The sequence below is a fragment of the Dicentrarchus labrax genome, unplaced genomic scaffold (genome assembly GCF_905237075.1).
Source record: "Dicentrarchus labrax unplaced genomic scaffold, dlabrax2021, whole genome shotgun sequence".
NCBI classification, from domain to species: domain Eukaryota; kingdom Metazoa; phylum Chordata; class Actinopteri; family Moronidae; genus Dicentrarchus; species Dicentrarchus labrax.
Genome location: NW_026136717.1, coordinates 8962000 through 8977270, shown reverse-complemented (window position 1 = coordinate 8977270; position 15271 = coordinate 8962000). Strand labels below are relative to the sequence as shown.

Sequence of the window (15271 nt, the reverse complement as noted above, 5' to 3'; positions counted from 1 at the left end):
AGCATATATAATCTTTCCAGGGAAGGTTAAGAATCATCTGAAAGTCGTGTATGTCAGCAGTTTGCAGAGGGAAGACTTGCTGTTGACTCCATACACTTCGATTAGCTTTTGCTTCAAGTCGTCTTGTCACAAAAGCAAGTGGAGCTTCTAATCGTAAGATATAACACAAAGGTGTTAAATCAGTTCCGGAAGCTTGGTTTGGATCTGCACCCTGACGAAAAAGGAAAGTCCAAAAATAAGTAATGTGATTATTTATCTCTTTTGGGAGGTCTTCCATTGGTAATTGAGGGGTAATGATTATTTCTTTGCTTTCGAGTTCCATAGAAATGAGCTGAGATTCTTGAACTGGACCAGTGACGTTCTCATCCACCGTGGGTGGCTTTACAGCTTGGATTGTTCCAAATATTTCCTTCAGGGGTGACTGTGAATTCCACCCTTTACTGCTGGCAAATGTATAAACACATCCAAAGAGTTCTGGAAACATCCACACCAGATCAACTTCGGCCTCATCCTTGGCACTGCAAACAGACAAAAAATAAAACTGTGTTACAAAGACAAAAAACAGAAGAGGAGCAGAAAGCACAAACACTGATGTGGCCATGAAGATAGGTGTAATGTAGGTCAATGTTACAGGAGGAATTAAACTCATACCAAGAAATCAGTAAAGCACATTTAATAAATGCAATCATTAAACATTCTTCCAAAATACTGTGTTCTAAAGACAAATACAAATCTTTTGAACATCCTTTCTGACTTTCACAATGAAGGTGAATGGCATTTTGTCTATGCAGCTCAGGGATTGAAAAGTAAAAAATGAAAAACTCATTATCAACATCACTTTCCAGGGGAAAAAAATGTCCTAGCTTCACTGTGAACACTTTTCATTAATTTCACCAAAAGAACAATGAGATCAATAGGTCGGAAAATAATATGTTAAGGGTTAGTTAATTCCTTTATCATTTTTAACCCAGCTGAACTTACTAGTGCGCATGGAGGTTTCGTATGAAGCGCAGTAATCCCAGTGGGTTTTCAGGATAGGACTTTTTCTTTTCCATTTTCTTCACCAACTCTGATGGAAACTGTAACCAAAAAACATTAGTTATGATTAGTGGTGGGACTCGATTAAAAAAATAAATTAATCAAATTAATTAGAGGCTTTGTAATTACACAAGAAGCAACATTTTTCAATTTAAATGGATTTTGGTATATGACTGAATCAATGAATAGACACATAAATGAGCTTAACCACCAAATCGTGTTTATTTTCATCACTGAGTGTTAACATAAAGTGCATTATGAATAAAGAATATTATGATTGCATTTTTCACAAGGCACAAACTTAAATTCAAGTTAGCTATATTCAAGCTTTTTCAGGACTTTTTGTAAACTTTCTATGTCTTAAACACATTTGTTTTTGTTTATTAAAATAAAAAACCTGCTCGAACTAGGAGCGTTGTCTGTGCTAGCTGCAACATGTTTGGCATTGAGGTGGTAGCGGAGGCTGGAAGTGCTCTGGTGATAGGCAAATTCTTTCTTGCACAATTTACACACAACTGTGCTTTTATCCAGGTTTCCACCCGGTAGTTTTTTAATACTCAAATTTCCGCCAACCAAACCCAGCAACGACTTCTCATCAGTTTCCATTTCTCGTGTTGTGTCCTGTGCATCAGTATTACTTGTGCAACAAGCAACGTTCCGCGCTGTTTGGTGTGTAAAAATAAACTGCGATTAAATGCGTTATTTTTTTTGTCACATTATTTTTTCTGTAATTAATTAATCGTAATTAACGCAATAAAGTCCCAGCCCTAGTTATGATATATATTATATTATATTGATAAAGTGGAATTCAAGAAAACAAACGAGTGGGGTTTTGAATAAAGCATAAAATGTATATGTTGCAGGCACCTTATTTTTCCACAATTTGAAGGATGCAGCCCCAGGCCAGTTTTCCAGTGAAGTCAATAATTCCGATTCAGGATTTCGGCAGTTTTCCACATCCTTTCTGTTCCCAGTTTCTCTCAAGTATTTGACTATCCTGGAAATGAAAATTTCCATTTTGGGTTAATGTTCATAACATAAACAACTTAAACCTTTTCTTCATATTATCAGGCTAAACTAAGATGGTGACCATGGCAAACATTATACCTGTTAGCATTAGCATGTTGGCCTGTTGATATTAGCATCTGGATGAAAGCACCACTGTGCCTTTAAGAGCTGCCTCAGAGCCAAAGTAATGGACTTGAGGCCTTTTTAACGCAACGTTAGCAACAAAACACAAGTTGAATTAATCTGAATTAAGTGGCCATGATAAAAGTGATTTTACTTTTCAGTGTTCCAGAAGAAGGGATGGTCCAAGCATTCACTCGCAGTAAGTCTGTTGTTTGGTTCTTTGTCGATCATCTGCATGATGAGATCCTTTGCCACCACATCTTGAACATGGTCCAAATTGTAATTTCCTTCATGAATGTTGTACTGAAACAACTCAAAGGGTTTGTCGCTGAAATGGTTTCCTCCAGAAAGGATGTAATAAATCAGCTCCCCTGCCACCTTAAATGTAAGTACAGATTCAATGTAAGCACAAATATGTGAATGACTTTTCATGCAAGAAAATTTGTGTGTCAGAAAAACAAACCTGTATGTCATCGCTGCACTTGTATGCTGTTAAAACGACGTCTCTAGTCTCTTTGGCCATCCCATATTTTGTTTGTTCCGTTGGTAATCGTCTGCTTTTGCCAAAACCTGCTAATCTTGCCCTCCCAGTAACGTCTGCAGGATAATATATTATTTTGTTAAACAAAATCATATATTGAACAAAACAAATGAAGTATATTATTTTACTTCAAATTTTAATAGTGAAAGTTTTAATCATCTTACCGATGACAACATTCTGTGGTTTGAGATCTTGGTGAACAATTGGAGGAGTTTGACGATGAAGCACCCTTAAACTCTTGAGAATCTGTTTGACAAGTTTCTTTCTCAGCAGACCACCATCATTATTTCTGATGTATTCTTCCAGGGTGTATTCATAAAGTTGAAGATAAAGATATCTGAAGTTCTCATCCTCCGCAGCATCAACATATCGTACAATGGATGGATGATCAAGCTCTGGAAGTCGTAGAAACCTTTCCTCATTCTTCAGCACTTGATAGTTGCATTTAGACATTCTCTTAATAGCAACCTCAGTGCCATCATCTCTCAGCCCCAGAAAGACCTCAGTACCATCACTGCCCATTGCAATGTGGAATTCTGCATCATTCACATAAATCATACTCCCAATTCTGGATACTTTCCTTTGATCAGTGCTCAGAAGCTTCTCTAAATTTTCTAATTTTTCTCTCCACCTCATGCTGATTTGTAGCCTTTTGTATGTTTTTGATGACATAGTGGTGTTCTTGTGGAATGGCTTAACATTTGAAGGTGACTCCACAATAGCTGATGCTAGATCAGTTGTTGTCGTGAAAACGTTTGTGCTCAGAAACTTATTTAATTTTTGTGTCAATCTAAACTTTGGCCATTTGTGTGTTTTCATATTTTCAGATGTCAGTATGTCCTCGGGCACTGAAGTTATCCCCATAGATAGAGCTTGCTCATTTGGTATATGGTGGTCTTCCATTCTGCAGATAACTGTATGTAAACTATCAATGGCCCACTTTACATGTACTGCAGATTTGTTTACAAAGCAACTGACTACCCCTGCAATGTATAATGTCACATTTTCAGGGTTCTCCAGCCATTTGATACTTCGTTCTCTGTATTTTATTTTATCTGGCCCATTAAGATTAAAGTGCACTTCAATCATGGCCAGATGGGTCGGAGGATCCTCCTGCAGCATGTGACGGTCAAACATTTTGAACACTACAGATGGCTCCCCTCCCACAGGAATTATTATTCTGATCATTTTCTTTGCTCCAGAGTATCTGTGGCAAGACAAAAGCAATGGATTACTTTCATTAATTCGTAAGATGAATGTTAATGTCACGTTTGGTCTTAAATTAAGATATTTAATTTACTTCAAATACATTAAACAAGTATTTAGTAGTAAGTTTAGTATGATAAATGAAGATTGGACGGTGATGGTGGTGGCTGATATTTTGGCCATGCTAATATATTTCCAATGTCCATATATATATCGTATTAGTGTCTTTATGAATTTAATCTGATGCAGGTCCAAGGACTGAAATTAGACTAAAACTCAGTAAAGTGAGTGAGTACTTGTGTGCTGGGTTTTTGCAATGCCAAAAATATATATTCTCGACAACGTTTGTTACACTAGCAGTAGCTTTTCTGGAAGGCTTTTAATACCCTGCAGTTCTGCAGCACTACAGCACTTTTAATTGTATTTGTATATTATATATGTGTTATGTATTGTTTCATGGCTTTGTTGTAAAGCACTTTGGGTACCTTTCGGCTATTGTAAAGGGCTATACAAATAAACTTGATTTGATTTGATTTGATAGCTGTCTTGGACATCGCGGTGAAACTCTCTCTCTCTCTCTCTCTCTCTCTCTCTCTCACACACACACATACACTGCAGTATAGAGGAAACGAAACCGTGAGAGAGTTGATGAACATGTTTATGCAGCTGACGTAAATCAAAAGCTAAACAATAAAGACTCAATATAGATTAATAGGGATTAATAAAGTATATATCACTTGACTCTCAGTTTCCATTAAGTAAAAATGTAAAATTAAATTAAATTAAATTAAACTTAGCATTATCTGCATCATTGCTATGGTATCAGACCAATCCTGCCAGAGTCACTTATCACAAGATCATAAATGTGTTTCCCCACAGTTATGGCAACACTTTACTGTACCTACATTTCATTTGACATTTGATCACTTAATATTTCCTTTCCCCTTGGAACACAGTTATATGGCCCTGTGTGAACTTCCTGGTTGTACAACTGCCAGGGTTGCTGGTTTTTAAAAGCGTAGTGATTCAAACATTTGCAATAATCAAAATACTTATATACCGTTTGTATCCAGAGACTCTTTAAACAAGCTGGTTCATTTTGGATGTATTTGGGTGAATGTTTTAGTACATCTTGCCCAGGGAAGTTTGTCATCCAGGTTAGCAACTTTTTTAAGTTTAGAGATCTACCTTGACTTAGAGTGGGAGGAAAGTTAAAAAATAACTTACAGTTTTGAAGTATGATGGTTGTCTTTGTTGAGTTATCGTTCCAAAGTTATCGTGTTGATAAAGCAAGTTCAGGATCTAAGTGATCTCTCTCTCTCTCTCTCTGCTTTTTTTTCTCTTTTTGCTCCTCCCATATCAGTGCATTATCTTGCTGCATGATTGGACTGGCTGTTGTTGGATTGCTTGCGTGTGTGTTCAGGGCGGGACTCTCATCAGACATTGGACTAAGCACCCTGAAGTTATAACCTGTTTTGTTTCGTGGAAAAATGTCAAATTTCGGAGCTACACCACCGACAACGAGAACTCAAGATTTTGATAACTTTTGACCGCAATGTTCTTTACATTATACTGACCAAATTTGGAGTCAATCCGATCCATTCCCCAGGATGAGTTTGTTAAAATTCAAAAACACTGACAACCAGAAAGCTAGTAAAAAGAATTGAATAAAGAATGTTTCTGTAACTAAGTTGGTGTCACTTAAAATTACTCGTAAAAGTTGCTTAATCAAGAATCTTCTTGAACTGAAAACATTATGATGTAATCCATTCCAACAACTCTTTTTTGTTAAAATAACTTCAATTTATAATCAATACAGAAAACATAACAATAACAATTTTAATATTAAATAAACAAGATTTGATTGATATTTATTTATAAGACAAGAATCTATTTCTAAAAACATACATTTTACAATATGTGAAGTCATCTTAATAGGTTAAACACCATAAAATTACATTATTTCATTTATATATTTTTTTTCTTAATTACTCATCTATTTCAACGTCTAAAACATGCAAACAATAATAAATACACATTTAATGTAATAAGAAAGGAAATCTGTGTCAGGAATGAAGGAAGACACTAAGACATTACTGCACTCTGTGACTTCTCTCCTCTAGTTGCTTTACAATTGTACGAACTTTCTCGACTGCCACTCACTCAGTTGTCTCTTTATTTCTGAAATGGTTGTACCTCTCAATGACATAAAAAGCCATTAAGACAGGTAGAGCAATAGAACAAAGAAGCTAAAAGGGTTCCAAACGATGACCTATGTTTTAAAAGTCAACTTCACTTAAGAGAGGCTCATGGACAACATCACAAAGCTTGTGGTGATCTTTGAAACATTTCCTTCAACGGGGTCTCTAAATTCCATCCTTGGGTCTTGGCAAACTTGTAAACACATCCAAAGAGAGCAGGAAATATCGTCATCACGTCAACTTGGGCTGCATCCTTGGCACTACAAACCAAAAAAAAAAGTAGTTATTATATATTATACAGTTTATATAATATCTGTACAGTTATACAGATATTATATAAAATTGTTTAACAGTCATCTAGTTTGTGAATGACACCCATGACCACATGATGTTTTGTTTCATGAAAATTTTGCATCTTGGTGAATGTAAACTGCAGCAAGAACATAGTGATGAAAATGTTGTTTTTGTCTTTACATAAAAGGTTTGCCATTTGAGAAACAGTGTCCATCCAGCTGCATCCACACCCAACACTGCAGCACATAACATGTGTCTTTTAAAAAGGACTGAACCACACAACTATCAAAAAACAAAATGAAAGTTTATTACTAGTTAGTAGTTACTATTATTGTAAAGACCCTGCACCACTTTTAATATTTTGTTTCACTCACTAGTGCTCATGCAGGTTTCGTATGAAGCGCAGTAATCCCAGTGTGTTCTCAGGGTAGGCTTTTTTATTGCCATCCATCTTCTGGACCAACTCTGGTGGAAACTACAACACCAAAAGTAATTAGTCATAAGGTGGAATTTAGGCATACAGAAGTTGTTGTTATATTGCAGTAGTTGTCACCTTATTTTTCCACTGTTTGAAGGATTCATCCCCAGCACATTTTTCCAGTGAACAGATCAGCTCCTGCTCAGCATTTCGATACTTTGCCACCTCCTCCCTGTTGCCAATCTTTCTCAGGTATTCAGCTCGTCTGGAAAAAAGTTACAGATACTGAGCACACTGACCATTCGCTAGACCATTCTCTCAAATCATAGCTTAGCAACCCTAACTATGAACAACAGCCCTGGTGTGCATTGGCATGTATGTTGCTTTGGCATGTGAATGCTCTATAAATGGTCCTTGGTGCGACCAAGCCGAGTGAAGCTGGAACTTTCAGGTCTGTTCCAGGATTAAGAAAACCTCATTCTGGAGCCTATTGACATATGTAACGCAAAGTCTTTGGGCAATTTTGGTGGTCACTATTAGACTACATGATATCAGCCCAATAAGCCTGACCTGACAGATGAATCGGGTGAGACAATTGATTGTTTTGTCCCATGTAGCTTACCGTAGTGGACTTCCCATGTCCCATGAAGGTGGTCCCTAGCACTTCCTTTCCTGTGACATCATGCACGTGTTGAAAGTTGGCATGTGGTCTGTCATGTCTCTTTGTCACGGCAAAAATGTATGACTCCTTTATAATTGTCTAATCTGACACAGTGACAGACATCGTAACGGGCAAAAATATTGTGTTGTCTGAACCTGGCATCAGTTCAGACATGAACACATTTCACAATGTTTGAAAAGCATGAATGTTTGTTGCAGATTGTGTACCATTTCAATTACAGGTAGAAATATTTCACTCTAGACCAATATCGTAGACCAACCAGCCAACTGACAATGCCACCCCAAAAGCTGAAATGAAAGTAAGGACATCAGCTGACAGGGATTTTAATTTCTAAATCAATCAATCAATCAGGGTTACTTCCTCACTTTTCAGTGGTCCAGAAGAAGGGATGACTCAAGCATTCTTCCACTTTAGGTCTGTTCTTTGGTTCTGTATCGATCATCCACTCGATGAGATCCTTTGCCACCACATCTTGAACATGGTCCAAACTGTACTTCCCTTTGTGAATGTGGTACTCACATTCAAAGGGTTTGTCGCCAAAAGGATGGTGTCCTCCAGAGAGGATATAATAACTGAGCATCCCTGCCACCTTAAAAATTTAACAGAACATTTTTGCAATTAAGGAAGTATTTTTCACCAAGTCATCAATTAAGTTGTTGTAGCAGTAGAACTGACCTGTACATCAGTGTTTGGCTTGTATGGTATGTCAGCTTCTTCTTCTGCCAATGTCTCTTTGGCCATCCAGCATTTTGTTCCTGCCTTGCCTGTGCGATAGGTTGTTTGTCCCCTGGGTAACCGTCTACTTATACCAAAATCAGCTAATCTTGCCCTCCCATTAACATCTGCAGGACAAATGGTGTACTGATTCAGTAAACAAAATCATATATTGAACAGAATAAATTCAAATATTTTTGTATACTTTCAGATTAACTTGTTTTACCGATCAAAACATTCTGTGGTTTGAGATCTCGGTGGAGAATTGGAGGATTTTGACAATGAAGCACCCTCAAACTCTTGAGAACCTGATAGACAAGTTTCTTTATCATCAGACCACCATCATTATTTCTGATGTATTCTTCCAGGGTGTATTCACAAAGTTGAAGACCGAGATATCCAAAGTTATCATCTTCTGCAAAGTCAACATATCGTACAATGGATGGATGATCAAGCTCTGGAAGTCGTAGAAACCCTTCCTCATTCTTCAGCTCCTGATAGTTGAATTTAGTCATTCTCTTAATAGCAACCTCAGTGCCATCATCTTTCAGCCCCAGAAAGACCTCAGTACCATCACTGCCCTTTGCAATGCGGAATTCTGCATCATTCACATAAATCATGCTCCAAATTTTGGTTACCTTCCTTTGATCAGTGCTCAGAAGTTTCTCTAATTTCTCAAATTTCTCTCTCCACCTCTTGCTGATTTGTAGCCTTTTGTGTGTTTTTGATGACATCGTGGTGTTGAAGTAGAATGGCTTAACATTTGAAGTTGACTCCACAATAGCTGATGTAAGATCAGTTGCAATAGTGAAAACTTTTGTGTCTTCTAGCTTTTCTGACTTTTCCTTCTTTTTCTTGGATCCAGGTAAGGCTGTACTGTCCTCACATTCCGACTTTAGTGAGCTGAAATGATTTTTTAGTCGTCTGAGGACTACTTTCAGCTTGTCATTCATTTTCATATCTGCAGATGTCAGTATGTCCTCGGGCACTGAACTTATCCCCACTGATGTAAAGGTGTCAATCGCATGGTTATTTGAAAGTAAGTTTGCTAATACGCCGTATGTGAAGACTCTAATGTCAGAAGAATGTCGGTCCTTTACAAAAGGAGCAACTGTTTTGCACAACTTCTCAACAAAGTTGGGATCCCAGCCATCTGTGTCTTTTGATTTCTGTGTTATCACATACAGTGTTTGTAGAACAGCTTCCCATATATCAGGCCTCACTTTTGAGCAAAGCCAGTCCAGTAGTTGGGCGGTTAAAGCTAGAGCTTGCTCATTTGGTATGTCTTCTATTGTGCAGATAACTGCATGTAAACTATCAGTGGCCTTCTTTACATGTATTGCAGGGATGTTTTGAAGGCGACTGACTGCCCCTGCAATGTAGGTGTTCACATTTTCAGTGTTCTTCAGCCATTTAATACTTCTCCTGCGGAATGTGTCTGCATCTGGCCCAGTTACATTAAAAAGTGTTTCAATTATGGTCAAATAGTTCTGAGGATGCTCCTGCAGCATGTGAGGATCAAAGGTCTTGAACATTTCTTCAGATGGTTTCTCTTGTAGAGCAATTTCCATATCCAGGAAATATTTGACTTTGGTGCATAATTCATCTCCTTTCGATGCAAGGTTATGAATCATCCAAGATATTTTTTTATTGTGAATCATATGTTCAGTATCAGTGATTGGTAACAATGTTACCAGTGCACCAGCAGAGATGAGCTCTTTCATGACATCGTCCCTGTCATGGATGGCAGCAGTTTGCAGAGGTGTGAACCGCTGTAGTCCAATAGCATTCCATCCATCTGGATTAGCTTTTGCTTCAAGCAGTTTAACAACAAAGAAAAGTGGTGCGTTGGATAGTGAGACATAATGCAAAGGTGTTAAGTCATTTTGGGAAGCATTGTTTTGATCTGCACCCTGATGCAAAAGGTAAATAAAAATATTCCAGTTGTTATATAAAACAGCCGCAATCAGTGGGGTAATATTGTCATTCCACTCTTTGCATGGGTAAAGTCCATTAATGTTTTTGTAATTCAGTAATTTTATGAATGTCTCGAAGTTGTTGTCAACTATACACTTTATGAGAGGATGTGTTTCTCTTGGTGGAGCTGTCACTCTGGAGATATTCATTTCTTTGCTTCAGGGTATCTGTAAAAAAGATAGAATTATGATATTACTGTAACAACATTTGGTGCAATTTAAAAAATTCCATCCAGACACGTATTAAGTCATATATCTATGTATGATGTTTTTTTTTTTTAAAGTATAATTTCCACATTTAAAAAACCTGCTACCTGGATTAAATATTCCAGAATCTTTGAATATGTATATGTTGTTAATTTCTAAAGTTTTCCTGCTGGTCACAAGCTGTCTAATACTTCACTATAAAGTCCATTTTCAGTGTATGTGCACTGCTGGCACTTCTACATCACACTTGAAGTAGAAGTTACATACTGGACCGGGATCTGATAAAGACAGATTTCCAATGAGCCAGGGTTCGAGTTATAATTTTTTGGGGTCTCTAAAATAAGCAACGCCTGGGATGGAGGTAAATAAATGATAGCCAAATGGGTGCTCTTTCTGTGAGTGCGAGAGAGACTTCACCATTTTACCACACAGAAGTCCACAATTGCAACAATTGTATCAAATACACTGTCACAACCTGAAACGGCCCTATGATATTGCAGCAAAGATTCAATGGGCTGAAATATGCCAACTGAGACCCATCACTCAAAGGGAGAAGCATTTCTACCTTTTTTGGTATCATATGAAAGGTGTTACTTTTTTACAGATTGCTGGTAATGTATTAGCGACCTACAGATGTATGATTTGACCTCTTTCATGGTAGCTTGACTCCCACTGGCTCCCACATAACTGCAACACTGCATTGAGCACAGAGAAACTTTCCACCTCTAGCAGATGAATGAACTTCAAGGGACTTTAAATAAGCAGCCAACAGCTATCATTAGAATTTAACTTTAAAGGTTCTTTATTTTTATTATTAGTGTGTAGAAAATGTGTAATGTTTAATGCTTTGAGAAGTGGGTACAGACGGTGGAGAATTCAAACCAGAGGACAGCTCAATAAGAAATGTGACTACATGACTACACATAGTAAATAGAGGGTTAATTTATTACCAAGGCTGTGATCCACTAACCAAGTGCCAGCATGTACAGGAATGCTAAATTATTTATACAGCTCGAAAACTCTTCTTTATTTACTATTTTTGCTGGTAAAAGGTTGAGTAGTAATCCAGTTTGGACACAAGTACATTCGAGTGAATACTTGTCCTAAACTCAGAATTGCTGATGTTAATGTTTTCATGTTTTAAGATGTGTCTTGTTAATGCAAACTGGGTGCCACACCTTGCCCTCACTGACTGCTAAGCCGTTTGACTTCCTCATTCAAGTCGACAACCAACATTAATCTTGGAATGTGCACAGCGGTGAAATTTCTATGAATATTTTTGGAACGTAGTAGGTACAAGGATGAAATATTGTGTTTGTAAGTAAACTTTCATTATGATGACAAAATAACCACAAAAATGGCTCATGAATAAAAGTAAGTCCACATGAGTGTGCTTCTCTTAAGTGAGCACACTTTTGTTTTATTATTTTACAATATCATCTTGTGAGAATTGTAGGAAAATCAACTTACAGTGTTGAAGAAAGGTTTCCACTGTTGCATGAATTATATCTATCAAAACTCAACATGCTGTGATTGTTCTGTATTTCTGCCTGTCAATCTGATACTCTTTCTCTCCTGCTTCTCTGTCACTTGCTCCTCCTACACTATAGACTAGAGAAGACTCAAAAGACCGATTGGGGTTGGGTTTTTCATAAGGAATGGGAGGACATGCTCATTTCACTTTTATTGATTTAGTTTGGTTTCTATGAATATTGTTCTGAATGTCCAGCCATAGTCTAAATCTGAGTTGATAACAATATTGATGAGCTCATTTGAGTGTCTTTAGTTATTACTGTCCTCTCACAGCCTTAAACGTAAAGAGCAAAAAATAGAGTATCAGGTTACATACAGGCTGGCCTACCTTACTGATGTTTTTTTTTTTTTACCTTTATTTATTCAGGAAAGGTTCACTGAGAGAATGCCTCTCTTTTGCAGAAACTCTAATCACATTCACACTGTCACACATGCATACCTAGAAGCTATCCAGTACAATCACAACCTGATCTGCTGGCCACTGAGCTGGTCACACACTCGCATCTCTAACCTTTAGGCTACAACATTTAATCTATATTTTCATTCATAGTTAATATTCCCCTTATTGAAGCCAGAATTTAACACCAGTCAATGACAAGATAACTCACAAAGCCCCAACAATTCCAAGTTATCTATCAGATAGGATGAAATAGGCCTGTTTATTAAGGAAGCCAATAAGTAAGGTTTGCACATTAACAAGACAGAGGTTTGCATATCTATTTGTTCATTATTATAAGCACCCCTCCCCCACACAGCCACAAACGCACACACACACAAACTTCGGAAACCAAAGCACGCCCTTTCCTGTACTTGACAGATGACACACAGAAATGCTGTTAACAGGAAGTAAACTTGAAGCCAGCTCAGTTGCCAGGGCATTAGCTGTTTTTAACTGGAGCATGTAGACCTGCACCTGCAGATGATAATAAATAAAGTAGTATTGTGTGCATTATGGTGGTTAAGTATGAGGTTTGATTTCACAAGGGGAAAGATGAGGAATGTTGTTAAGCTTTTGGAGCTTAGCCAACTCAGTGAAACATCAGTGAAGGAAAGGGAGGAGGTGTTATCTTAAAGGTGCAGTAAGTGATTCTGGAGGGCCTCATTCCTAGGTCGGTTGGGATTAGATGACCTGAGAATGAGCCTCAACAATCAACAGTCTTACAGACCTGCGATTGGCCAAAGTCTCCTGTCACAGCCTGCAACTTAATTAGATGAACACATATTATATAACTAAATAATATGTAATTAATATAGACACATGATAGCGTATAAAATAGTATTGTGTGTATTATGGTGGTAAAGACTAGGGGCTGATTTCAAAAGGGGAAGCTGAAAAATATTGTTGATCCTTCAGTCAGTGAAACATTGGTGAGAAGGTGTTATCTTAATAACTTATTTTGATATGCAACTGACTACAATTACAGTATATTTTGAGTAATATTCAGTATGCTTAAAACATAATCATATAAAAGAATCTTCATGTTGTAAAGCTTGCATATTCAATTATGTTTTTTTTTACTTTAGAACAGGCATTTTAAAAGTTGTTTGCTCGTCGTTCTGAGGAAAAACCTGACAAAGTATGAATTCAGATTCTTTACAAATTGTCATCATGACGTAGTTATTTCAGCATCCTTTAGATCCGTTTATTGACTTCAAATCACAGCAAACATTTTAGGCTCTCATACCACAAATGTAAACCAGAATATAAGCCGACTATACGCAGAGTAATCAAGCGATCCCACAAGTAATGCGAGGGGAATACTCGCTTCGCCATTGGTGGGAACGCAACATGAAAAAGAGACAGGGAGAGAGACAGAGAGAAGGCAAAATATGACCTGCACTACAATATAATTTCTATGCCTGCACACAAACACTAACATTTTTCTGACGTCCATATCAACACACAAACACCATTTCTGATGCAAAAATCTGCTTCACTGCTTACTAACATAGGCAATAGTGTGCCTAGTGGAAACCAGGGAAATTAAATGTATTTTCCCCATAAGGCAAACCCTATACAATGGCTCAATCTGGTGGAAAATAGTAAGACTGAAAAAAAATATTGGGCTTGCTCTAGAATGAAAGGCTGATACAGCAGGGAGCATTATTTTATGCTGCTATGGTCCTGGGATCAAAAATGTGGTGTTTTAGTGGGTTTAAATGCGGACATTGTTGTTCAACGTATGATAAATGGAGTTTTAAAGCGTATTTACATTTAGACAGACCTAATATAGGGTCTGATATTAAATTCCCAAAAAATAAAATAAAATAATAATAATAATAATAATAATAATCATCTTGCCAGAGCTTATGACATATGCATTAACAAACCCAAAATGTCCCCTGTAAGGCATACGGGATAATCACAAATTTTAAATTATGCAATGATCAAAAATGTTTTACTATATCAGTTTATAACTATATCAGCGGTAAAAGCTAAACAAATTCTAAAGTAACCAGCAAATACAACCATCAGATAAATGTTGCAAAATAAAAGTAAAACAGTTCCATATGAGGATAATGTAAAGTAAAAGTATAAAGTCACACACATTCCACAGTGAAGCGAAAGTCCCTTAAAATTGTACTACAGTACCTTATAATCTATTTACTGTTACTGTCAACATTTGGAAAATAGTCTCTATGTACAATACATATGCCAATAAATAATAGGTGGAAATAATAAAATCGGTGATAGTTGAATTCCATTCAGCTGCTTCAGTTTCAGGGTTTCTCGCATTGTGCACGCTGGCTCACTGTCACTCTGGCATTGTTAATGTTATTAGAAACACCTGTGCTTTTCCTTTTATGAAAAGGTCTGACAATGTGGGAGAAAGAGTGACTTCCTTAATCCTGTTTTAAGTCAACTTCCCTCTAAAGTCAGTGGGTTGAGATTCTTGAACTGGGACAACCAGGTGCTCCTCAAGGTTTGTGGATGGCACAGTTATGCTGCTGCTTAAATCTTCTCTTTGAAACATTTCCCTCAAGGGGGTCTCTGAATTCCACCCGTGGGTCTTGGCAAATTTGTAAACACATCCAAAGAGATCAGGAAATAATGCCATCACATCAACTTGGGCTGCATCTTTGGCACTGCAAACAAAAAGGAAAATTTTATTACAAAACTTAAAGCCCTGAGAAGGATTGTTTTATTTGTGTGGATTTTGGCGACTTCTGTGGACAAAAGCTGGTGGGATTCAGTAGAGTAACTGCATAGAAATAGCCAGTCTTCTCACTAATTTGTTAATGTAGGTCAGGTGTATTCAACTGGCTCACCAACACTTCCTATCCAGCCTACAGAATTGGCAATGATAAAACTTTAAATATAAGAGACTT

General features: G+C 37.2%; 1 protein-coding gene across 17 annotated transcripts in view; it reads right to left on the bottom strand.

Annotated features, from left to right (window-relative positions):
- The window catches only part of LOC127379192 (leucine-rich repeat LGI family member 2), a 42272-nt gene that overhangs the window by 2882 nt on the left and 24119 nt on the right, over nucleotides 1-15271 (bottom strand). For 4 of the 17 annotated variants that reach the window (XM_051428490.1, XM_051428492.1, XM_051428491.1 and 1 more), the window contains 7 exons: nucleotides 11879-15028; nucleotides 8452-10369; nucleotides 8187-8353; nucleotides 7877-8100; nucleotides 6965-7094; nucleotides 6786-6886; nucleotides 5767-6377 (listed from right to left, as the gene is read on the bottom strand). The exons of 2 other annotated variants lie outside the window; for them this stretch is intronic. Coding sequence is in view for 14 of the 15 variants with exons in the window: in XM_051428492.1 (XP_051284452.1) it covers nucleotides 14797-15028 (232 nt within the window). In the remaining variant the exon portion in view is untranslated. Of the gene's footprint in view, nucleotides 1-981; nucleotides 1080-1905; nucleotides 2036-2323; nucleotides 2548-2632; nucleotides 2767-2874; nucleotides 3212-5766; nucleotides 6378-6785; nucleotides 6887-6964; nucleotides 7095-7876; nucleotides 8101-8186; nucleotides 8354-8451; nucleotides 10370-11878; nucleotides 15029-15271 lie in introns of those variants that run through there. 11 more of the 17 variants (XM_051428495.1, XM_051428483.1, XM_051428496.1 and 8 more) reach the window with 9 other exon arrangements.